This window comes from Panthera uncia, chromosome B1 (assembly GCF_023721935.1).
Source record: "Panthera uncia isolate 11264 chromosome B1, Puncia_PCG_1.0, whole genome shotgun sequence".
Classification (NCBI taxonomy): domain Eukaryota; kingdom Metazoa; phylum Chordata; class Mammalia; order Carnivora; family Felidae; genus Panthera; species Panthera uncia.
This window is the reverse complement of record NC_064811.1, coordinates 183,759,700-183,784,555: the sequence shown is the minus strand read 5'-3', so window position 1 is coordinate 183,784,555 and position 24,856 is coordinate 183,759,700. Positions and strand designations below refer to the sequence as shown.

Here is a 24,856-nt window from a genome sequence, read left to right as displayed (position 1 = left end):
CACATCCTCATCTAACTTGATCTCTTGGCCGCTAATACTCATCACGTCACCGAACTGTCCCCCAACGTGACGAACATCCCTTACCTCCTGTGCAACCATCCATTTTCACTACCTTCAAAATCAGCTCAGTAACTTGCCCAAGGGGCCCCACCCTCCCAACTGCACCTACCACATCAGGCAGCTCTCACCTCCCAGGGGGTGTTTATCCGAACCCACGGCAACACCGCCCTGGTTGCCTGTTCCCACAGGTTTCTCTTTGCCACTGCACTTAGGCAGACTATCAATTTTCAAAACATCGCTTAATGCGCTGTATACAGAGGAGAGGCTCAGTAAATACTTGATGTGAAAACAAATGACTGAATGGCAGTGAACTGGGGCTTTCTCTGGTCCGCTGGACATTTTGATAAGCACCAGGGTCCTAAATTTACCTTCACCACTAAGGAGCAAGTAGATTCATTTTATTCCATCAAATGTGTTTATCCTTCATCAATTTACTTAAATCTTGATTATCTTACACACAGTGAATAGAGCAAATGTAGTACACACGAGCACAAGAGGTGGTGACATCTCTCCCACAAATGATTCTGAGTGCTCTGCACGCACAGACATCCTGTAACAGGCGTGCAAAAATCACTAATCACAAGACAGAAGGACCAGGAAGCCAGTTTTCCCCATGATTCCGGCGGGGGGGGGGGGGGGGGGGGGGAACAAACCACACTACCGCCCAGATCTCTTGATTTCCAGCCCAGTGATTTTCTCACTCAGCCATTAATTATTAAGGAACATGATTTAGGGTCTCCAGGTGGTGTTATGGTTGGTAAATCAGGAGAACTTTCTTCTAGTAGACTCTTTCATCAGCTTTCACAATCTGGCCTCCAATAATACTGATCTACCCATTAAAAATAGGTCTGCTTTCAAAGTTTTGAGCCAGATGTATACTTTGAAGCATTGCAGTTTGGGCCCTGAGGATCATACTCAAATTTTCTGCTGAGTTGGGGGAACAGAATCATCTGGAGACAGGCTTTGTAAGGCTGTATTTAATCTTTAATAATGCCCAAGTTAAAATATGGTTATTTCTTGATCATCAGAGACTTTACATGATCTGTGAAATAGTCAGACTTCTTTACTAACCATAGTTTGTAATATATCTCACAACAAAATCTTTCTTGTGTACTAACTACAGTTACTCCCTACTATTATCGGTCTTCAACTCATAAAAAAGTAAAACCTCTTTGGAATCCTTATGAACTTCCTCCCCCTGTCCCGGCAGCAGGATGCATGTGCTTCCCACCCAGGGGTTCAGGAGCTAGCTGTGGACTCCTGGAGGGGATTTATTCTCCCTGAAGATCAAGAAGTCGTCTCTGCAGACATCCCCTCCTAGGAGCTGTCAGATTACAGAGATGTTAAGAAGCAGCAGCAATGCCACATTAATCACATTTCAGCAAGACATAACACCACAGCAGAGGGATCTTCCTTTGAGCGGCCCCCAGAGATAACGAAGGCTTCAAGGCTGCCCACAACAGCTCTAACCGACATCACTTCTTTACGTTTGCCTTCTTCTTTCTCCAAAACTATACTTTATGCCCAGACCTACAGTACTGGCTCAGGTATTCTAAAGGACATTCATTGCTTGCTGGTTAGCATGTCTCCTCATAGAAGACTTGCCCTAATCTAGAAGGGGGAGAGGAGACAAGAAAAATGAAAGCCTTTTAAAGTTTAGTTCACAAGCAATTTTAAATTGGGGGAGTTATATTCCTGAATTATCACAAGGCTTTAACTTGTAGATTTCTCTGTCTCCCAAGGTCTGTGAACTCCCCTGCTTCCACGCAAAGTTTCTTGACTCTGAAATCCTCCGCAGAAATGTTTATAAACTGCTAATCTTTCTTCTTTTGTATCTGATAGTGCCTGCTAAATTTTTAGCTCTTAGTTCTCTTTCATTTTATTTCGCAAAAATGAAGCTAAACTTGGTTACCACTCGTGCAGTAAAAAACGTATGCAAGTATGCTGTTTAAACAAGCCTGTGAGGAATCATTTACAGGCGCTCATTCCAGTCTTTATGTTCTTTTATAATCTCTTAGCCTTTTTCATAGGCTCAGGGTCCTGCACCCTATGCCCTAATGCTTCCGAAACATAATTCTAAGATCCCACTTCTCTATGGTTAAATTTGTATATGGCCCAATTATTCTTTTTTAATTTACTTATTTTTTGGTCTTTATTTTATTCATTTTTTCATCATGATAAATGTACTCTTTAATCCTCATCACCTACTTCACCCACCCTGCACACACCTCTACTCTGGTAACCATCAGTTTGTTGTTCTCTATAGTTAAGAGACTATTTTTTTGTTTTTTTTTTTTCTTTTCCTTTGCTCATTTTGTTACTTAAATTCCACGTGAGTGAGATCATATGGTATTTGCCCTTCTCTGACTTACTTAGCTTATCATGACACTCTCTACCTCCATCCATGGTATTGCAAATACAATATTTCATTTTTCATAGTGAATTAATATTCCTGTGTGTGTATGTATGTGTGTATCACTTCTTTATCCATTCATCTCTCAATGAACAATGGGTACCTTCCATAATTTGGCTACTGTAAATAAAGTTGCAATAAAAATAGGGGTGCGAGTATCCCTAGTGTTTTTATATTTTTAGTGAATAAGTGTTTTTGTTGTTGTTGTTGTGGTTTTGTATTTGGGGGGGAAATACCCAGTAGTGCAATTGCTGGATCATCGGGTGGTTGTATTTTTAAATTTCTGAGGAACCTCCGTACTATTTTCCACCGTGGCTGCACCAGTTTACATTCCAACCAACAATGCCAGAAGGTTCATTTTTCTCTGCGTCCTTGCCAACACTTTTTGTTTCTTGTGTTATTGATTTTAGCCATTCTGACAGGTGTAAGGTACCATCTCATTGTACTTCTGATTTGCATTTCCCTAATGATGAGTAATGTTGAGCATCTCTGCATAGATCTATTGGCCATCCAGAGGTCTTCTTTGGAGAAATGTCTGTCCATGTCTTTTCATTTTGTTAACTGGACTATTTCGTTTGGGGGGTACGGAGTTGTATCAGTTCTGTACATATTTTGGATACTAGCCCTTTATCAGATAGGTCATTTGCGAATATCTTCTCCCATTCTGTAGGTTGCCTTTCAGTTTTGCTGTTTCCTCTGCTATACAGAACCTTTTTATTTTGATGTAGTCCCAACAGTTTACTTTTGTTTCTGTTTCCCTTCCCTCAGGAGACCTATCCAGAAAGGAACTGCTATGGCCCATGTCAAAGAGGTTACTGTCTTGTGTTCTCTTCTAGGATTTTTATGGTTTCTGGTCTCAGATTTAAATCTTTAATCCATTTTGAATTGATTTTTGTGTACTGTATAAGAAAGTGGTCCAGTTTGGACAACACCATTTGTTGAAGGGACTGTCCTTTTTCCTTTGAATATTCTTTCCTGCCTTGTTGAAGACTGACCGTATAGTTGTGGGTTTCTTTCCGGTTTTCTATTCTGTTCCATTGATCTGTGTGGCTATTGTTGTACTGTCAAAACAATACTGTTTTGATTACTACAGTTTTGTAATATAACTTCAAGTCTGGAACTGTGATGCCTCCAATTCTGTTATTCTTTTTCAAGATTGCTTTGGCTATTTGGGGTCTTTTGTGGTTCCATACAAATTTTAAAAGGACTGTTCTAGCTCTGTGAAAAATGCTGTTGGTATGATAGGGATTGCATGAAATGTGTAGACTGCTTTGGGTAGTATAGTCATTTTAGTAATACTTGTTCTTCTAATCCATGATCATGTAATGTCTTTCCATTTCATTGTGTCATCTTCAGGTTCTTTCATGTTTGACATGTGTTTGACAGTTTTCAGAGTACAGGTCTTTCACCTCTTTGCTCAGTTTTATCCCTAGGTATCTCATTATTTCGGGTGCAACTGTAAATGGGTTTGTTTCCTTAATTTCTCTTTCTGCGGCTTCATTATTGGTGTATAAAAATGCAACAGATTTCAGTACATGGATTTTGTATTCTGTGACTTTACTGAATTAGTCTATCAGTTCTAACAGTTTTTTGGTGGAGTCTTTAGGGTTTTCTATACATAGCATCATGTCATACCTGCAAGTAGGGAGAGGAGAGTTTTACGTCTTCCTTACTAATTTGGATTTATTTGTTTGTTGTCTGATTGCTGAGGGCAGGACTTCCAATTCTATGTTGAAAAAAAGGGATGAAAGTGACAGCCTTGTCTTGTTCCTGACCTTGGGGGAAACAAGGACTCATCAAGGATGAGATTAGCTGTGGATTTTTCAACCAAGGACTTTATTATGTTGAGAGATGTTCCCTCTAGATCTACTTTGCAGAAGGTTGTTACCATGAATGGATGTTATACTCTGTCAGTTCAATCATTCTTAATAATTAATTACTAGGTTTATAAGTATACAAACTTCACTCTTATTCTCTAGCAGAGACACATCAAAATTTAGCCAAAGAGCTAGACCATAATTAACCCAAGTAAAACTAACTCTCATACATTCAAAATAAATCTCGTACTTACATTTAATTTTCAACAATCAAGACAGACTCTATGAGCGACAACGTTTAATTTTCAACAATCAAGACAGACTCTATGAACGACAAAAGGTTTAAAAAAACCAACATTTTAACATGCTTTTTAAGAGACAATACATACATACTGATCTACCTGGTATCTTTGTACAGTCATTTTGGTACACAGATGCTGACCTCAAGCTTCCTTCTACCTTAAGAACTGCTTTCTTTGGGGGCAGCTGGGTGGCTCAGTTGGTTAAACATCCAACTTCAGCTCAGGTCATGATCTAATGGTTCGCGAGTCTGAGCCCTGCATAGGGCTTTGTGCTGACAGCTCAGAGCCTGGAGCCTGCTTCGGATTCTACGTCTGTCCTTCTGTCTACCTGTGTTCTGTCTGTCTGTCTGTCTCTCTCTCTCTCTGCCCCTCCCCTGCTTGCTTGTGCTCCCTCTCAGAAATAAATAATAAAAACATTTTTAAAAAATTTTTAAAAAGAATTGCTTTTAAGTTTAACAAAGAACATTATGAAATAAGAATGGTAAGGATAGGAGATAATGGTAAGGGATAGCAAAGACTGGTAAGGAAGCAGAGAATGCCTCCTTAATTTTGATTTGTGTTTATTATACTTCCTTAATGTATCAAATAGACAACCCAGTGACTGAACAGGCCAACTCACCTAGAATAAGGGAAGACAAAATTAGCAAACACAGGATGGAGGTATGCACATATATTTCAGCCAATCCTCCCCTTCAGAATGTTCTGTTAACCACATTCTACCATAAAGTGCCACATCACTGAAACATCCCTAAGCTCAAAGGCCAGTGATCTATTTGATAAGAAGTTTCATTTCCTGCAAATAAACCGTCTTCTCAATTCATATGGTGGTTCTGTTTTAATGGTGATCAAGAAATCAACGAGTACAACAAAAATGATAGCTACACGGACGCTCTTTTTCGTGTGAAATAACGCAAAAAAGAAGCAAGAACTAAGAAAAAAACAGAGGCGCTGTCAAATCTGTAAAAGAACAGAGTAAAAGTTGACAAGGATTTTGGAAGAGGATTCTGGAGTTGAGGAGCTACCCACTTAGAAGTAGGGGGGGGTTAGACACTGAGAAAAGAGAAAGGAAACTTGGTGTATCAGTTCAGGAAAGCAACTGCTGCCAGTCTGAAAATTGCTTAATCTTGATCCCCTACTGCCTACAGAGACAGAGCACTGCTTGATGGAAAAACTCCAAAACCACACAGAAAAATACTGAATTGTCAAATAAATTCCTTTGATAATTCTTCATAAAAAGCAGAGTGCAGAAAATGGGAATACTTAGCGGCAGCACAACTTGCAGGAAGTTTAGGATGTATCAATAATTTAGGAGCTGTTACTGAAACACTGTATTTGTTTTTTAACCTGGAAGTGAAATTCTACTAATGAGCAAAGTCATAAAATAGCTTCATAAAAACAATTTCAAACAATTTCAAAAAGAAACACAGCATTTGGACTAAATTTTCATCAGGAAATAAAGCCTTATTTTGAACAACCTGAAAAGGAAACAATTTACAAAAATAAAGTGGTAAATTAAGAAAATTCTTCATTTCCCCATATCAAGAAGCGTAAGCATGAACCTTTCACATAATACCATTAACACATACCTGTTTTAGGATGTATTGAAAAAAATCCTTGTGGATTTCCACTTGTAATCTTGTAGGTCAGCTTGTCATTAGAGCTAGAATCTGCATCGAATGCCTCTATTTGGACCACAGATACATCCTTGGGAGAATTTTCTATTATTTCTGGGTAATAAACAGGCTCTGATGTCTGTGGGGCGTTGTCATTGACGTCCTCGACCTCTATGTAGAGCTCTATAAACGATGAGAGAGGCACGACACCCCGATCAGCTGCATAGACTGTTAGCCAGTAATGGGAGGTGGACTCCCGGTCAAGTCCGTCTGAGGTCTCTATGACACCTACAGAGAAAGAAGACGACACGTCAACAACAACCACAAACTGCCACTTTGACCAAGTGTCAACCTCACTAACAACTCTCACTTAGCAAAGTCTTATGTGTCATCAGAGCCGCACAACCCTGGGCAAGTTGTCTGACCTCTCTGTGCCTCTGATCCCTTCCTATAACATGGAAATAATTAAACGAACTAATACACACATTAACAATTAGAATAGCGTGTGGCATGTAGTATCGGCTATAAAGTCTCTGTCATTGTTGGTTTTAGGTGTCGGGCACTATGTGGACACGATACAAATATTCTATCCATTAAGTGTCCAAACAACCCAGCCAGATGGGCACTGAGAGACCATCTAATGGCCCGATGCTCTGTTTCCACAGATGAAATTTATGACCACTTGAGATTTGCTGATTTTCCCAGAGGTTCCCAGAGAAAAAATCAAAAAGCTGTGGCCCGGATCAGGGTCCCCACTCTCTAGCACCCCGGTACCCACGCTGCATTCGCTTGTCCACTGCTATGGTTTAGACAATGAGGCTGCGGCAACACTTCTCGACACATCTCAGTTTGGAGCACACACCCCTTACGGTGGCTAACAAAACAGAGTACAGTATTTCAAAATCCAGAACAAGGGTTTGCCCAAGTCTCCTGCGCACTGAAAGAAACCCTTCAGTTTCTTTTACTTCCCTTAGGCAAATGGCAAGACAACCAGGGTGCTAAACACAGAAATTCTCCCGCTGCTAGGAGCTCCACAAGGGCAAAGGCCACATCCCTCTTAAATGCCAGTTTACCCTGCTCCTTACCCAGAGGCCAGTAATTATTTATCAAATGAACAAACAACAATGAATAGATGACTTAACTGAAGTTGGCACAAAGTCCCTCAACTGGGATCCAAACTAGAACATGTTTCTTACTAAGTCAACTAGTGATACAGGAGTTCTGTAATTACAAAGGAGAGGGTGAAAGTGTCTGTAACGTTTTGGCCCAGCCATTGAAACCAGTTGAAACCTTACTTAATCTCAGGATTAACCACTTCCCAGGATGATGATCAAGTAGAAATAGCCATTTCTCTTAGCAAATCCCACTTTTTTACTCAATGGTGTGATCCTGTCCTTTTGCTCTCTCCAAATACATCCTTGCAGTTTTTTCTTCTGCATTAATATCATTCCGAACTAATGCTATTTTTAAGGATTCTACACTACGGTTCCAGGCTGGACTTTGGAAATCCTACAACTCTAGAATTACTAAAGTTTCCCATTTAATGCACAATGCTATGGGAAAAATAAGAGATGTCAATTTGATCTGCACTCAGAAATGAAAGAGTATTTATCTCAACCAAGCATAAATCTGTATTTTTTACTTTTTGATCATTGCATAAATTTAAATCTTTACTTATTTGAAATAATATCAGAAAAACTCATTTATTTTAAATGTCAGATAATCACATCTAACACTTCCCAAAAGACTTACGAGTTATAAATACCAAACTTAACTAAATATTAAAACGTGAAAGAGAGGATCATGAAATGAGTATCACTATCCAGAAAGCATTGTAGTTATTTACAACTGTTTCATTAATTCTTAGCAAACCCTCAAGATGGATCTGTAATACTCCTAGAAATAACGAATAAAGCCTCACAACTCTCAAATAAAAAGGAGCTAGGGGCGCCTGGGTGGCTCAGTCGGTTGAGCATCTGACTTCAGCTCAGGTCATGATCTTGCGGTCCCTGAGTTTGAGCCCCGCATCGGGCTCTGTGCTGACAGCTGCTTGGATTCTGTGTCTCCCTCTCTCCCTCTCTCAAAAACAAACATTCGGAGGAGAAAAAAAAAAAAAGGAGATATCTGGTCTCCCTATGCAACAGAGACAACTGTCAGATAAATTCAACATGTTTTCCTTCTTGTCTGGTCCCAACATAGTCTATGCTTACTCAATCTGTCCAATAAATTAGTAAAATTCTACCTGTTTTTAGTCTGAAAGAGGGTCCTTAATGACCAAGGGAAAATAATCTTTTCCAGTTTCTCTTTTTCATCAAGGCATGCAGAGGAAGTCAGGGAATAACGACGTTTTCTCTACTAGGACTAAACATTGACAAATGAGCGTACATATGTTCCTCCCGTATTCTGCCATTAAAATGTAACATAATTCATTTGACAGGTGAAGTATTAGCAAATTTCAAGAAGACAGCTACCTGGTGCTTGTAATCCTCCTCTTTCTGGTTCTAATACTCAATAATTCATGCTGCTATCCACTTAGTAAAATCGGGCCCCTCTAAATGTGATCTGCAGGCATTTAAAAACTGATAATTACAGAAACAAATTAGTTCAGTGTTTACTATATGCCACGCACTATGCTGTCTTACATGCGCTACTTTCTTTAGTCTTTACATCCAACCTGACTACACGTGTGGTGTTATTATCCCCATACCGCAGATGAAAAACTAAGATTAAGAGATGAACTTTCCCAGGGTCATAGCAAATGGCTGAGCTGGAGTTCAAACACTCTGAATCTCTGATGTCGGTGCCAACGAAATGCCGTCAGTCTTAGGGCTAGCGTGACCAACGCATAGTCAACAAAAATGTTTTTAATCGAGAGTGAACAGTGCACACACGTGCATGCGCGTGAGCACAAGAGGAGGAGGAGCAGAGGAGGAACCCCAAGCAGGCTCCATGCCATCAGCGCAGATCCCAGCGCGGGCTTCAAACCCATGAACTGTGAGATCGTGTCCTGAGCCAAGAGCAAGAGTAGGATGCTTATTATCTGACTGGGCCACCCAGGTGCCCCAGCAATTAAAATACTAAATATGCGTAAGTGGGATGCTCAGATGTTCTTATTTCATGAATTCAGGGCTGTATATATTTCCATCACATAGTGATTGGTAAGATGCTTATGCTTTGATGTATTTTGATTACATCACTGTAAAAAAAAAAAAAATGATTTAATACAGCTCAGAGATAACAATAAAGCGAATTTCTGACTGCCAGAGAGAAAGGAGGGCACGCTGAGTCATCCCTTCTAACCAAAATGCTCAAATTCATAACCATTCAACTCAGTTTACCGTGTTTGCAATACTACAGTATTTACAAGAGAAGTACACAAAAGGCTTCACTAGGTGCTTTACATGCATGAAATCACACGACACAGACAAACTGTAAGATGTTCATCTCAGCTTCACAAATGAGAAAGAGGACAAACTTTTCCAAGCCTTAGAGTGGCTAAGAAACATAGGAGGTGGAAGCAGGATCTCAACCCCCAGACGGACTCCAGAACTCTGAGTCTCCACCACAGGCTGCACTGTCATGATCACACGTCCACGGCACCAAGGAAACTGGGGGCCGTGAGGGACTGATGCCACGAGGAGAGGCTACAGGTTTTCTCCTGCTTAAATAAGGGTCCTTCCCCACACTTAAAGGACAATAAAAGAAGATTCAAGGATTCCGCTTGGTCACAGAAGTTCAGGCTGCGGTGCCTAAGTACTATTCTAACTGCTGCTTGTAATTCTGAGCACTATTTTAAAAGCATAAAAAGTAGGTGGGAAAAGACCATACGCATGCAAAATTATTTTATGTTCTGCTTGTTCGTCTGTCTGCTCAGTCACAAGACACAGCCCCTTAGGAACCCCGGGCAGAAACTTCTGAAGCAGGCATAAAGCGCTGCACTGAGCGCCATCTTCAACCTAGGGAGAGGAGACCAGTGGCCCAGGAACGGCTGGGAGCAGTGCAGAGAACACAGGAAGAGTAGCAGATCCAGCCTTGGCAGCCGCAAAATCACAGCAATGGACTAGAAACCCCTTAGCCATCCAGCAGCTCAACTCCCTTGTTTTTAAAGAAAGTTGAAAGGATTTGTCCAAGTTCGCGAAAGCTACACTGGTACGGAGTTTAGAATCCAGAATGAGGTACCTCCTCGGTCAGGGGGGCTCATTAGAACTGATCATGATGTACAGAGGTCTCGGCCTCTGAGACAACCAACAGACCCACTGACCACAAGCAGCGTCCACTCTTCCGGTCGTGGTGTTCGTACCCCTAGCCTTTGTCACCCTTCTCTACCAAGTGCTTCCTGTAGCCGCAAACAGCACGGATAGGTGGACTTCTTCTACAACCTCAGCGGGACCTTCATTCCTAAAAGAGAATCTTCAAAATTTCACCCTGTGGACTTCGAGTCTGTACCTTCGACGCCAGAAAACAACAACTAAGCCTCCCGGCCAGCACAGAGAAATAAGCCTACTGTGCCCATCCTCAAAACTCCACCTCACTCCTACTTCTATCCATGACCCTCCACCAACCAACTTCCAAAAACTACTTTTTTGCGCCCTAGGTTATAAATTCTCCTCTCCTGAAACAAGTTTCAAGGAACCAACAAAATCTTAAATATCAAACCCCAGTTTTTCAGACACTTCTCACTAACATCTACCACAGCAGTACCACACTTATTCGGCATATGTGTACGTCCACACGCACACACTCTTCGTCTGTGGCCTTCCGCCTGTTTACGAACTTCTCCCCTACTTTCTCTGCCATCTCTGCTCCTATTTTTTACTTCCGCTTTCACTTTCCGAGAGAGGTACGACAGCATGCGACCAGACGATCCCCAAGCCCGGGCTGTGAAAGACAGAAGCGGTAGCCCGGGCTTTCCACAGAGCTTCCTCCCGCCAGACAAGGAGAGATCGATGCTCTGAGAGAAAAGGCCAGTGAGCACGGTAATAGGCGAGCACCACCTTTTCTCATCATGAGGTTATGGCACAGAAGCAGGAGACAAGGTAGGGGTGCTGCTTCCTGATCCCGGGACGTATATTTTGAGTACGGAGACAAGTTTAGACAAGCCTGTTATATGCGCCACCCTGCAATGTTACAAGGAATCATTCCTTTGCTTTAATGAAACATGACAGAAGCAATAACTGACTAGCTTTCCAACCTCAAGAATACAATGAAGACATTTTCAAGAAAAGTTGTTAATAAGCTGAAAAATTTGAAAGAAGCCGGAAATCTGGAGCTATTAAAGTAAAAATATTTATCATTCCAAACATACCCGCTAGGGTTGCAGAGCCACCACCAGATGTCACTATGGAAACTGACTTTAAATGTGCATGCAGTGGAACTAGACTGAAAGGGGAAAAAAAAATACAATGTAATTGTTAAAAAAAGAGTTTGGCCGATGTGGCTGAAAATACAGCTCACAGCAAAATGTCTTTCTAGAAGATTCGTCATTTTCCACGGACAGTAATTAGGTACTCATGTTGTCGTTCCATAGTCCAATTATTCAATGGGTACAAGGTACAACGCCTGGATGGCTCAGTCGGTTAAGCATGCGACGTCCGCTCAGGTCATGATCTCACAGTTCGTGGGTTTGTGCTGAGCTGTCAGCACAGAGCCTAGAGCCTGGAGCCTGCTTTGGATTCCCTCCCTCCCTCTCTCTCTCTGCCCCTTCCCCACTCATGCTCTGTGTCTGTCTCAAAAATAAATAAAAAACATTAAAAAATAATTTAAAAAAAAAACAAAAACAGGGTACAGGGTACAGTTAAGTACAGTTGCTCAAGCCAATGATCCTAAAGTAGTAAAGGGTTTCCAGGAATAATTAATTCCTACTATCCACCACTGAGGCTAATGATGATGTTAACTTGAATATGCCCTCAAAGAGGAAAGGCCAGCATTCGCTGCAGCTGACAAGGTGGAACAGGATGCTTTCAACACATTTTTAAGGCAAAAGTAAAATTCTATGTAGTCACTATACTGCCAAAAAATAATTTAACTAACTCAAATTTCCATGGTCACAGAACATCTTTCTCCCTGGAATTTTCCTATTTTCTTTGTTTAACAGGTCTTGGCCCCTTATCCAGCCCCAGTGCCAAAGTTTCAACAAAACCTTGCTATTTCAGATTCTTCAGCAACTCCAACTCAAAAATACTTATAATCTTTTTTTTTTTTTTTTTAACTTTTCTGGAACCAAACTTAAGGCAGCAATTGTATGAAAAGCCTCTTTAGTCAATCACAAGAAAAACTTAAAACATAAAATAGAGTTTTGGATAATATTTTCCCTACAGACAGTAAGTGACTAACTACCCCTTCCTCCAATTCTGTAGTCTCATCATGTACAGAGTAACTCTTCTGGAGATAAATGTTTTCCCAAATATAAAAATACACACTAGAGATGCAATATGTATGTTATCTGACATTAATCCACAAAGGTTACTCAAGTGGTTAATTTTTTCCTAATTACGGAAAAATCAGAAGTCTCATAGTTGTCATATTAAATATGCTGCCAGAAGACATTCTGCTTTGAAATTACATTTAAAAAGTAGACTATGATTTCCCTATTAAAATGCAAACCCTTTCAGGGCAGGGATGTTTTGCCAGGTGAATAGTGGGTACTTGTTATAAGCATGTGTTGAAAAGAATGCCCATCATCAACAAGTTAAGTCTGAGAAACACTCACAGCCAAGAGGAGCCAGGGGAGACAGGACGACTAAATGCAAGGTAGGAAACTGGAGAGGATCCTAGACCAGAAAAAGCACATGAGAAAAAAAAAAAAAAAAAAAAAAGCTAAGGAAATAGGAGTGAACCCCAGGCTGTAGTTAATAAGAATGTATCAATATTGGTTCCCTAGTTATAACAGATATACTAATGTAAGATGTCAATGGGGAAACTGTAAGTGTAGGAGCTATATGGAAACTGTACTATCTGCTCAATTTTTCTGCAGATCTACTTAAATTTGTTTCCTTCAAGTAATGAAACTTTTTTGAATTTATCTCATTTTTATTAAACAGTAAATTGCATATATATACATACACACGTACATACGTGTGTATATATATAAGTCAAATTAAACAAAAAATTTATAAAGAGAGCAGAGAAGGGAGGCAGAGGGGGGGAGAGAGAGGGACTCTTAAGCAGGCTCCACTCAGCACAGAGCCCAATGAGGGACTCGATCCCACAATCCTGGGGTCATGACCTGAGCCAAAAGCAAGAGTCGGACGCTCAACCGACTGAACCTCCCAGGAGCCCCTCGTTTTTTTTTAAGTAAGCTCTATACCCAATGTGAGGCTTGAACTCATGACCCCAAGATCAGGAGTGGCAAGCTCTACTGACTGAGCCAGCCAGGCGTCCCTGTAAATCAAAATTTTAAATGCCTGAGACCACACAAAGTAAATATCCCATGCTTTTGCTAATAAAAAGAAAGGTCAAAGTAAATAAAATCAACGGCATCCCTCATGGGCCAAGCAAACTGCTCGGCAGTTTCCTAGCACATGGAACAGTTGGATAGATGCCTCTCTGCCCTCTTACAGCTAAAGACCAAGCCAGTCATGTCGTACAATTATCTTTTCAGATTAAAGACGTGGCACTATTACCATGACCTGATCTTTCAAAATCATTGACATGCTGTATCATTTGATGAGAAGCCGTTTGTGGTTGGAATCACAGCAAGCTCACCGAAATGTTAATAATGATGCCGATGATAACATTATAACCGCAAATACATATACACAGCTCATGACGTGCTGGACACTACTTTGAACACTTCCCGTATATTAACTTATTTGATCTTCACAGTAACTCTAAGTGTTAGGTAATATGATCAACCCTATTTCACAGGGGAGGGAACAGTGTGAACAACTTGCCCAAAGTCACAGCTTGCTCATGGTGGAACTAGGATTCAATCCCAAGGAGACTGGCTTCAGATAATCATGCTGTAGCACCTCCCAGTCTCTGGCATTCTCTAATTAGAGGGAAGCATGAAAGCAACTGAACACAGCCTGCAGTTTCCAGAGAAAAAGCCCTGGCTTCAATGGAATATAATGACCAGATGGAAAAAAAAATGGTTTTGCTGTCTTCACAACATTTGGGGTTCCAGGTGAAGTATCTGATGCTACAAAAATTCTGTTGTTCTGTGCCATTAAGACATTAAGCACATTCCGTAGTTTCAGGAGAGAAAGGAAACTAGTGTAATATAAAACAGTACATATGATACAGCTTTAAAAAAAGGTATGTGTATTAATTACACAGAAATGTCAGTGATCTACAAGTTAAGGAAACAAATGAGAAAGAAATCTTTATGAAGTACATAAAGTATGACCTTGGTTCTGTTTAGTTCTGAGTTAAAAATAAGAAACACACAACACACAATTATACGTGCAGGGAAAGATAAAGGTCTACAAATAAACAAGGTAATGGAGAGACAATAAAGAAAATCAACTCAATGAACCGAATTTTTAAATTTCTGTAACAATGACTGTTAAGCTGTATTTAAAATGTGCATGAAAAATGACAAACCGTTAAGTATGAGCGGTCCTGTAGAGGTTGTGCTAGAATAACCTTCATATTTTATTTTCCCTTTATATTTTTTTGATATACTTTCATTTCCAAGTATTTTAACGGTTTCATTTCATCTAAATGGATGGGATAACAACAGTCTATTCAGTCTGACAGTTTCAACAATTAAAATTCAAAAGTATTTATATGTGAAACTTACAAAGTTTTAGGTAGGTCTAGGAAATTCTAAAATTATATTGCTCAGAGGTAGGTCATAAATTAATGATTAAAAGGAAAGCTTTTTATGCAGTAACTGCCAATCTGTTTTTTCGTTATTTAAACTGCCTATTTACATCATCTTAATTAAAATGGAGATCTAACAACTCTTTCCATTAAAATTGTTGCAGTAACTTTAAAATTAGCTGAGGAGGCTTTCTGACTTGCAAACTTACTAAAACATATTAAGTTCATAATCAGATTTGAAGCATCATGTTTCAAGTCCAAGGATTTCTTCAGCTTTGCAAAGAGTCAGTCCCATGGCAAGTTCTGCTAAACCATGTTTTCATGCTTTGTTGAGAAATGATTCCAACTTCTGACTTCCATGTCAGAGTCATTAGTGTTGTTAATGAGGGCTTTCATGGATAAGCTCTCTTAAAGAGGATCATCCTTGGATATCAAAAGTATCACCTGAAGACATACTCATTGGATAAAACTACGTACACAAGACAGCCTTTGGAGGAATTAAAATTCAAAAGATACAGTTCACACACCAATGGTAATGTTTCTAGCAGTTTGTTCTGTATGTTAGAAGTTGTACAAGTTCAATATTGATTATTTTTTCCACATTCTATTTCTTGGATGCACACTCAGCAAGTGCTTTATATATGCCACATATTTAATCCTCACAGTTAATTCTGGAAGCTCGGCAGTCTTCCCTCATGCTTCGTATGCAGAGGTTTTCGAGCTGAAAAGTCACTGTTCCGGGCATTTACTCACCATAAGGGGAACACATTCATCAACGAATTCGTTAGTGAATTGTCTTACCAGTTAGCCATCATTGCACTTACATATAATAACTTGATTAAGCCTCAAAAGTTAATTGCCTTGAACTACCCAACTAGTTGCAGATCAGAAAAAATCTAAAACCTGGCCTACTAGCTCTAGAGCCCAAAGTCCTATGCAACAGAGTACCTCCCTCTGCCTTTCTTACTCCTATGGGGTAGCAGGGCTGTGATTCAACAAGGGATGCCTGCCTCTCAAGGCCTGGCTCTTTTCTTGTAAGCCTGTGTAGGTGACCTTCATTAATCTATCTCTATCAATGAAAAGAAAAACTAACACATAACAAAAGTTTACCGGCGTTTGGCCACGGGAGGAGGAATGACAGGATTTAAAAAGTATAAACCCAACCAAATGTGGGCCAAACAGACTCCTACTCAAAGTTCAAAAATCCCACCTAAGTTTAGGATAAAAAAGGAAAAAGGACATAAAATAGGATCCACGCTGCTCTGTATTCAGAAAGTTGGTACACAGCTGACCTTTGAAGTACATGGAAATGCAAGTATCCCCGCTCATACGTGGATCTTCTCCAACAAATGCAGTACAGTGCTGTAAATGTATATTCTCTTCCTGATGATTTTCTTAACCTTTTTATTTCTCTAGGGTGATTTACTGTAAGCAAACCATATATAATACATGTAGCACAAAAATGTGTTAAATCGACTATTTATGTCATCAGCAAGGCTTCTGGTCAACAGTAGACTATTAGCAGTTTTAGGGGAGTCAAGTTATATGTGCATTTTCAACCATGAGGGGGCGTGGTCAGCGCTCCCAGTCTGCACATTGTTCAGGGGTCAACCGGATTTTCCTTCTTGCTACATACAAGTTCAGACTAAATTTATATTACACGCAACACAATAGGTGGTACGTAAGGCATCCTGTAATACTGAAGATCACTACGAGGGTATCGTAAGTGAGCTGTGAGCGCAGTTAAAATACGGAGCAGTGGGTGGGAGATCCAGAACTCCAAATGCTAAGCCAGCTGTAAAGTTGTGCGTCAGACAAAAACAGGTATTTTAAGGATCACCCCTCTTTGGAAAAGAAATCTGTGACTTTTTTTATCTAGTCCCAATATTTATTTTTTTTTTAATTTTTTTTTAACGTTTTATTTATTTTTGAGACAGGGAGAGACAGAGCATGAACAGGGAGGGTCAGAGAGAGGGAGACACAGAATCCGAAACAGGCTCCAGGCTCTGAGCTGTCCGCACAGAGCCCGACGCGGGGCTCGAACTCAACGGACCGAGAGATCATGACCCGAGCCGAAGTCGGCCGCTTAAGCGACTGAGCCACCCAGGCGCCCCTAGTCCCAATATTTAAACAACAGGTTTTTAAAGAACTTTATCCTATGATTTCCTCTTCATTAAAAATGATTTTACGTTGCTTATAGTGGCCTGGATCTTGCTAGAAATTAATCTTGAAACTGGCGTTATTGATTTACACGTTCTTTCATTCATTCAACAAACACAGGGTTCCTACTGTTTGCCAAGCATGGTATGAGGTGCTAAGGAAACCAAGAGTAGTAAAACAGGGTCCTGTGAGAAAGACAGTTAAATAAAAGAGGAATTTATTCTATGGAACAGTGGAGAGAGAGGGGGAAGAAAGCACAAGTATTTGAGAAGGGCAACACAGTAATTTAACAACTATTTAATATTTTCTATTTGTTTTATAAATATTTTTCATACAAAGGTCAAATAAATCTTTTCTTAGGTTTATGAGTCCCTGCCTGAATTTTATAATGCAACATGTAATTAAGTTAATTAAAAAAATAAATAAATCGTAACAGGAGCTCCTGGGTGGCTCAGTTAAGAGTCCAACTCTTGATTTTGGCTCAGGTCACGATCTCAGGGTTCGCGGAGATCCACTGTCAGCGCAGAGCCTGCTTGGGATTCTCTCTCCGCCCTTCCCCTCCTCTCCCCCCCCCCCCCCCCCGCCCTGCCTCTCAATAAGTAAACTTTAAAAAAACAGAATGCCCAATCCATTTTGTGAGCAGAGACGGGGAGAGGAGGCGGATACACACTAAAACGGTGGGCTATAGGGGTGAGTGAATTTTTTCTTTGTGTTAATATTTTCCAATTTTCCTACAAGAAATACGTATGCATTGCAAAAAATTATTTTTGTAAACCTACACATATAGAGGATTAATCCAAAGTGTATCCAAGAGAACTTAAGAAATCTCAGAAATGTAAAAGCAACCTTTCGAAGTGAAGACTGCCTTACAGGTTTCCATAAGCCGAGTAACAGCTGCCTGAAACATTTGTACTGCAGAGTATGCTTTAGCATGAAGAAGACAAGGCACTATTCAGTGATTAAAATGTCAGTTGACGTGACTCCGCCTCACGCCCAACTCCTTCCAGCGCTCCCTGGCTAAAGAAGGAAAGGAATGAGATTCCTCCGCTACAGTCAAGTATTACGCTGGCCACTGTATAAACACAGCTCTTTCCAAAAGAGACAGCTGTCTCCAGAGTCCTAGAATGCACAAGGCTCGTAGAAGAGCAAGTTTTCCTTTTTCTAAGGTTTGTTTAGGCTTCCATAAAACAGATCCTAAATACAGAAAACTGCACCTATTTATTTTTCTTAAAACAAAACCTGAGACCCACATGCAGTTCAGCTAAGCCAAAAGGAAGGCATGTTTTACATGAACTGAACACCGGTTGAAGCAAATACCCTGTATAAACCACCCCCCCTTTCCTATCACCCCAAAGTCGCGTTTTTCTCCATTTTTGATTTTTAAAAAAAAGTTCTCTGTTAAATTGCATTTTAACTACAAAGCAGTTTTTCAGTTTTAAAAATTCAAATTATTTTACAAATGTAAAAGGTATAATTCAGAAGCAGTATTCAGCTACTTGAAATCTTCGGTGTGCTGCCAAACCCAATCCTACAAGAACTCAGAAACTTAAGCTACGCCTCAATTTCCTCACATGTAAAATGAGGAAAACAGATATAAGGACTAAACGATTAGTATAAAAATAAAGGCAATTCCTGCTAATCATCTACCGTGATGCTTGAGAAACTGAAGCAAAGAAAACATTTAGGAAGATTCTAGCCAGAAGTGTAACACCTTCATCCCTAACCTCTAGCTAACACAAACCACATTACGATGCGGCAGTGTCTGAAAGAGACTATCAGAGTCACTTAAAGAACAAGTGACTAAAATACCCCTAAGCATTCTGAACTGAATATTGTAGAGCAAAAGAAATTCAGACCCCTATGGCAACATTTTCAAATAGACAGAAGTTATTTCCAGCGACAGTGAAACCTTCCACGTGCACAGCACGCACCAGTCCTGCTCAAGTGGCCACTGAGATCTGACATAAGCTCTCCCCTGAACCCCAATCAAGTACAGAGGGACTTTTAGGAGACATTATAAAGTCCCATTTTCAAACATGGCATGATAGCGGGAAGAATCAAATTGGAAATTGTGGGAGCAAAGACAGCATTATGTCTGTCTCTGCTCCAGATACTATCTGCTTCCCCACTTATTTTCATCAAGTTTTGATCAAATTTCAGCAAGGTTTCAGCAGTTGCTACAGATTTAGGAGTTAAAACTAGCCAAGTTCAACAGAAGTTGCTCGAATGTACCATGATTATTTAAAAGAATTTATTCGAAGCACAAACCTTATACCTATGTACCAATTAACCCTTAGTCACCACAAGTACAAAACTATGAATATCACATGGAAGTGATGAACATTAGAGGGCCTCCTCATCCAAGATCTGGGAAGAAAAGCTAAGATTCCCACCCAGGTACAAGAATATGAATCACACGCCTCCCAAGATGTTTTTGTTTTCCAACCTATCAATAACTTACCTTCTGAACTGCTAAAAACTGTACGTGTTTCTAACGCAAGACATTTTAGGGACCTATACACGTAAAGACCGTTTTGAAACAAAAAACATTCTTCTGAGAGAAAAGAACTGGCTTTTAATGATTTCCTTGAAAAGTACTTATAAACAACAATCTTACCCAAGGGTTTATATGCAAAACCAAAGAGGAAAATTGGTTTGGCAAACCATCAAAACTGACAGGAGTGGTAAGAAAAATAGAGGAGTGGGGGCACCTGTGTGGCTAAGTCGGTTCAGCCTCCGCCTTCGGTTCAGGTCATGATCTCACGGTTCATGGGTTCGAGCCCCGCACCGGGCTCTGTGCTGACAGCTCAGAGCGTGGGGCCTGCTAAGGATTCTGTGCCTCCCTCTCCCTCTCTGCCCCTTACCCACGTGCGCTCGGTCTGTCTCTCAAAAATAAACATTTAAAAAAAATTAAAAAGAAAAGAAATTAGAAGAGCATTTTCCTTTACCCACTATCACAGGGGTCCTCAAGGAGCCGAGAGTCAAGTTCTGGGCTGGGAAACACACTGGTAATTGGGCTTGTGGGGCAGGAAGACAGCAGCAGGAAAACAGAAGTGGGGGGGCAGGCATCTACTGTAAATGTAAATGGCCCCTCCCCCGCTGAAGCGGACTGCCTGCTCCCTCCCCTGGCACTGACTGCCCTGTGCCCCCGCCATTCACCTTCAGTCATGGACCACAGGGCTGCAGAACCCTGTCCCTGTCTGTCTCCCCTACCTCCTCCTGACTTCCGGCTGCCGTACAAGCTGCTTTGTATTTAGGGGGCTGCCCTTCCCAAGGATCAAAAATTGCCCTCAAAAGGCTGGCTCTCCACTCTGGTCATTCAAGTCCCAGCTTACATTTCCTCCTTGGAAGTCCTTCCCTGAGAACTCCATTTTACTTACTTATTTATTTTCTTTTTTTTTAAGATTTATTTTTTAGAGAGAGAGCAAGCAGAGAAGGGCAGAGAGAGAAGGGGACAGAAGATCTGCACAGACAGCGGGGAACCTGCTTGGGAATCTCTCTCCTCTCTCTGCCCCTCTTTCTCTCTCAAAATGGTTAAGAAATTTTTTTCATCACAAAATACTGCATATAAAATTTAATAAAACTGTGTTTTCCCGTTGTTTTCAAGAGTTATAACACAGTAAGATTACTACTTAATTCCATTGTGCTAACACATAGGCATTCTGTAATTCTCTTAAGCAAATGATTCAACGAGCAAATTAATAGTTTAGTAAACTATAGATATACGCTTACCTATTTAAGAAAATAAGCTAGAATTAATCCTGTTTATTTGTATTTAAGAATGTATTAAACCCATAAGAGATTCTTCATCCCACATGAACCCTATCTACCCACTCAATGAGGTCATTATGAACTATGGGTATCTGACAATAATAAAATACATCATCTTCTTTAAAAAACAATGAATTTTTTAAAGATATTTTTAATTACACTTTTTTTTTTTTTTAAGGGTGTGATTTGGACTAAACCTCCTCTCCAACTGTATTATACCCCACCCCAGACAGAGGTCCCACAGCACAGGACATATTAGTGCTTTGCGCTCCCACTGAAATGAGACTGTAGAAAGGCCAGGCCCGGCTGTGAGAGGGAGAAAGTGCTTTTGCAAATTTCCTGTTGGCTCTCACACAAGACTCACCAGCTACTGTTAACTGTGCTTCCTCCTGAGAAGAATGTGCCTGCCTTCCATACCTGAACATTCCAATACACAGAAAATAGAACTGACCCTTGGCCTATTTTCAACAGGATGGAAGGAAACTGCTTTAGGAAACTTTAAATAATTACCATGTATTTTCCAAAGCAATCAATATTCTTTTCACAAGTCAATGGCCACATGTTAATCATTAACTTTAGGGTTAACAGGGGAGGAGAAAAAAAAAAAAAAAATCACAGGTCCCATTACCCCACCAGTGTTAATGGCATCATAGTGAAACACTTTCAGGTAAATAATTCAAATAGGGTAACAAAACAAAAATATAACACATCTAAACTAAAAGGGTAGTATAACATATTAAACATGAGGCGTAGTTTTCATTTAGCATTCTGTGTTCAGTATGAACTGAAAACGTCTATCTCTTATTATTTTTGGCAACTTCTTTTATGTCCAAAATCAAGTCATGAATTTCAGGAATTCAGCAAGCAAGCCCCATCTGTGCACGAAACACCGTATCTAAAAGGAAGAAAGTCAAACGGTGTCCTAATCCCTTGGGCAAAAAGTATAAAGTAGATCGCCACAGTCTCAAAACCAAAATGCCACAGACTAGCCAAGAAGCACATTCCCATCTTATCTGGCCTGACTGTGGTTCACCTCACCTTTCTTTCATTACAGGAAGGGCACTCCAAGGGCATTACCCTTAGATCAAACAAAGCATTCCAAGAAGGCAAAGGCATTCACATGAAGCTCTTTTCGCAGGGACAGCAAGAACAAGCCTTACATTTCATGAATGAGTAAGCTGTAATGAAGCATTTCTGCGTCCCTTAAATAAAATTTCAAATAGCTGATAGTGTGTGGACTGCAATCAGAGAGCATTAAAAGACCACTACAAGGAGAAAGTTAATAGGAAAGCCAAACTTCTCTATTTTTCAGTAAGAACATAAAATACATGAAGGCCTAAAATTTTACTTCAAATGAAAAATCTTCATTGAGATTTTCTTAAAATGACAGATTTACAACCTGCAAACACAGGCCTAGATTGCTATAGTGTTTCTAGTTACTCCTTAGCTAAGGATTATGCATTCAACATTTTGTTTCACTCTAGTTAACTTTTCCTTTGAGTACATCTCAGATGGTATTTCAAGCATTTAGCCAGTAATTTTCAACGTCAATAATGCTTTCTATATATGGGATTCTGTAATTAAAGCAGATCTCTGATTTCCATAAAGCCAACCTACATTTGGTTACTTTAAAAAAAACAGTGAAGACTTTTTGTTCACTTCTACAAGAGCTTACTTTATTCCCTTCAACTTAGGCAAGAAGCAGGACACTCTACTAAAAGAGAAGACAAGGGCAGACCCTGAAGTCTCAGTTCTGTTTGGTAGGTAGGCAGACAGGTAGGCTGAACCACAAACACCTCCAAGTTCATCTTATGTTATCTATAGACAGCAGTCCATTTCTAAGCACCTAGGTTGGGGAATCTGCTGTAAGGAAATCCACTTCCCTTAGTTAAACAGTCTAATTTAACGTTACCAAAAAAACCTAAAATTAATCAAATCCTACTCTAAATTCTTTGACTCTCTGACTCACTTTTAACAATCCCTAAAGCTTGAATTCAAATATGTACAGGAAGTAAGCATTGGGAAATAAAGCCCTGAAGAGCTGTAATCAACCAACTGTTCCATTAAAACAGACAACCACTGTCTGGTTTAGAAAAATAATGGATTTCTTACTTCCAGATGATTAAAGATGCATCCATTCAGTACGGCCGCCTTTAGAATGAGTCCCCCAAGGCAAGTAAGGCAGAAAGTTTGTGTACCATAATTATTTGTGAATTTTCTTCTCCACCCAAAGTCTGAAGAAACCAAGTAGAGATTTTTTTTCCTGTATACTTCCTCCCATCTTCATCATTTACTAGTAAATTAGACTTTAAAAGAGTTTTTGTGAGTTACTGCAACCACAAGTATGTACTGTGAAGCAAACAAAAAAAAAAAAGGAGTGGACTTCTGAATATTCTTTTTTCCAAGGGCTCAATAAAATCACTTCAGTATATCTAAAATCAATGTATTAACCTCATAATATCCGGGCCTATATCACAATTCTAGTATTTAATTCTTAGATCCACTGTCTAAATCAACTAAAACTTTATCCCTGTGTTGTTATTGCTGCTTTAAATTGTTCTTTGCCCAATTATGTTTTGAACAGAAACCTGTGTGCTTTAATCTGCTTCATACCCTTTTGTCGGTACTGGAGTCACCAGCTGTCAAGAATTGCATGTTGCCTGATAAAAGATCTTGGATAATTTTTCTGAGATCATCCCATGAATAAGGTAACTTGTCTTAATTCAATCACTATGCTGCTGAGTATGTATAGCTATGGACTCGGGTTAGTCAATCTACAAGGACCACTTAGGGAATACAGAAGAGAGCCTGTATTCTTGGTTGTAACAGTAAGATCACTTTTTTTTTTTTTTTTTAATGACTGAAGTGTAGTTGACATGCAATGTTATATATCAGTGCTCAACCACAGTTACTGCTGTCACTGTCACCATCCAGCGTTATTACGGTATTAGTCACTCTAGTCCCTATGCTGTGCTTTTCATCTCCATGACTTACTTTATAAATAAACACATGTGTATCTCTTATTCCCATTTTTAATCACATTTATTATTTGGAAATCCAGACAATTAAAAATTCATACTAATCAGAGGCTTTTATAAAGAATAGCTAACCAAGTGAAATAAAATGGTCCCCAGGACCCTTATCTGGCACTCAGGAAACACCCATTTAAAAAACAAAACAAAACAAAACAAAATTAAAGAAATAAGCCTCAAGAGGTCACTTGGGACAAAGATCCAAAAAAGCTAAATGAATCAGAATAGCATCTCAAAAAGTTGATGTATAAAAAAAAATAAGAGTTTTCAAACATAAAACCAGACACAAAATGAACAATCACCATTTCAATTATGATAGTTCCCTGAATGAAGTAAGTTTTTCCACCAATAATATACTGGCACCTTTTCATTTTCTGTTCTTAAATCCAAATGGTTAGTGGCAGCAAGAATGCAGAGAGGAACACTCTCAAAACTGCTAATGAGACTTTTCTTTCTGGATGAATATGTGGCAATTTGTTTTGTATCAGAGAAACATTTTTAAATTTTTATTTTCTTTAACCCAGTAATTCTACTTCTTGAAACTTATGCGAGGGCAAAACAAATACATCAACAAGGAAATGATTTAAAACTGGGTGTTATCATATGTATTAGAGTTTATTTCTCTGATGGTATTCTATGTAATCAAGAATCACATTCTGTTAGAATACTTAAGAATCATAAAAAGCTGGGGCGCCTAGGTGGCTGTCAGTTAAGCATCCGACTTCAGCTCAGGTCATGATCTCATGGTCCGTGAGTTCAAGCCCCGCATCGGGCTCTGTGCTGACAGCTCGGAGCCTCGAGCCTGCTTCGAATTCTGTGTCTCCCTCTCTCTCTCTGCCCCTCCCCTGTTCATGCTCTGTCTCTGTCTCAAAAATAAACATTAAAAAAAATTAAAATAAAATCATAAAAAGCTGTGAATGTT

The 24,856-nt window shown here is 39.8% G+C and overlaps 1 protein-coding gene across 4 annotated transcripts in view; it reads right to left on the bottom strand.

Annotated features, from left to right (window-relative positions):
• FAT1 (FAT atypical cadherin 1) overlaps positions 1 to 24,856 on the bottom strand; it is a 143,041-nt gene that overhangs the window by 72,283 nt on the left and 45,902 nt on the right. For all 4 annotated transcript variants that reach the window (XM_049631770.1, XM_049631771.1, XM_049631769.1 and 1 more), the window contains one exon: positions 6,179 to 6,493. In XM_049631770.1, coding sequence (XP_049487727.1) covers positions 6,179 to 6,493 — 315 coding nt within the window. The remainder of the gene's footprint in view (positions 1 to 6,178; positions 6,494 to 24,856) is intronic.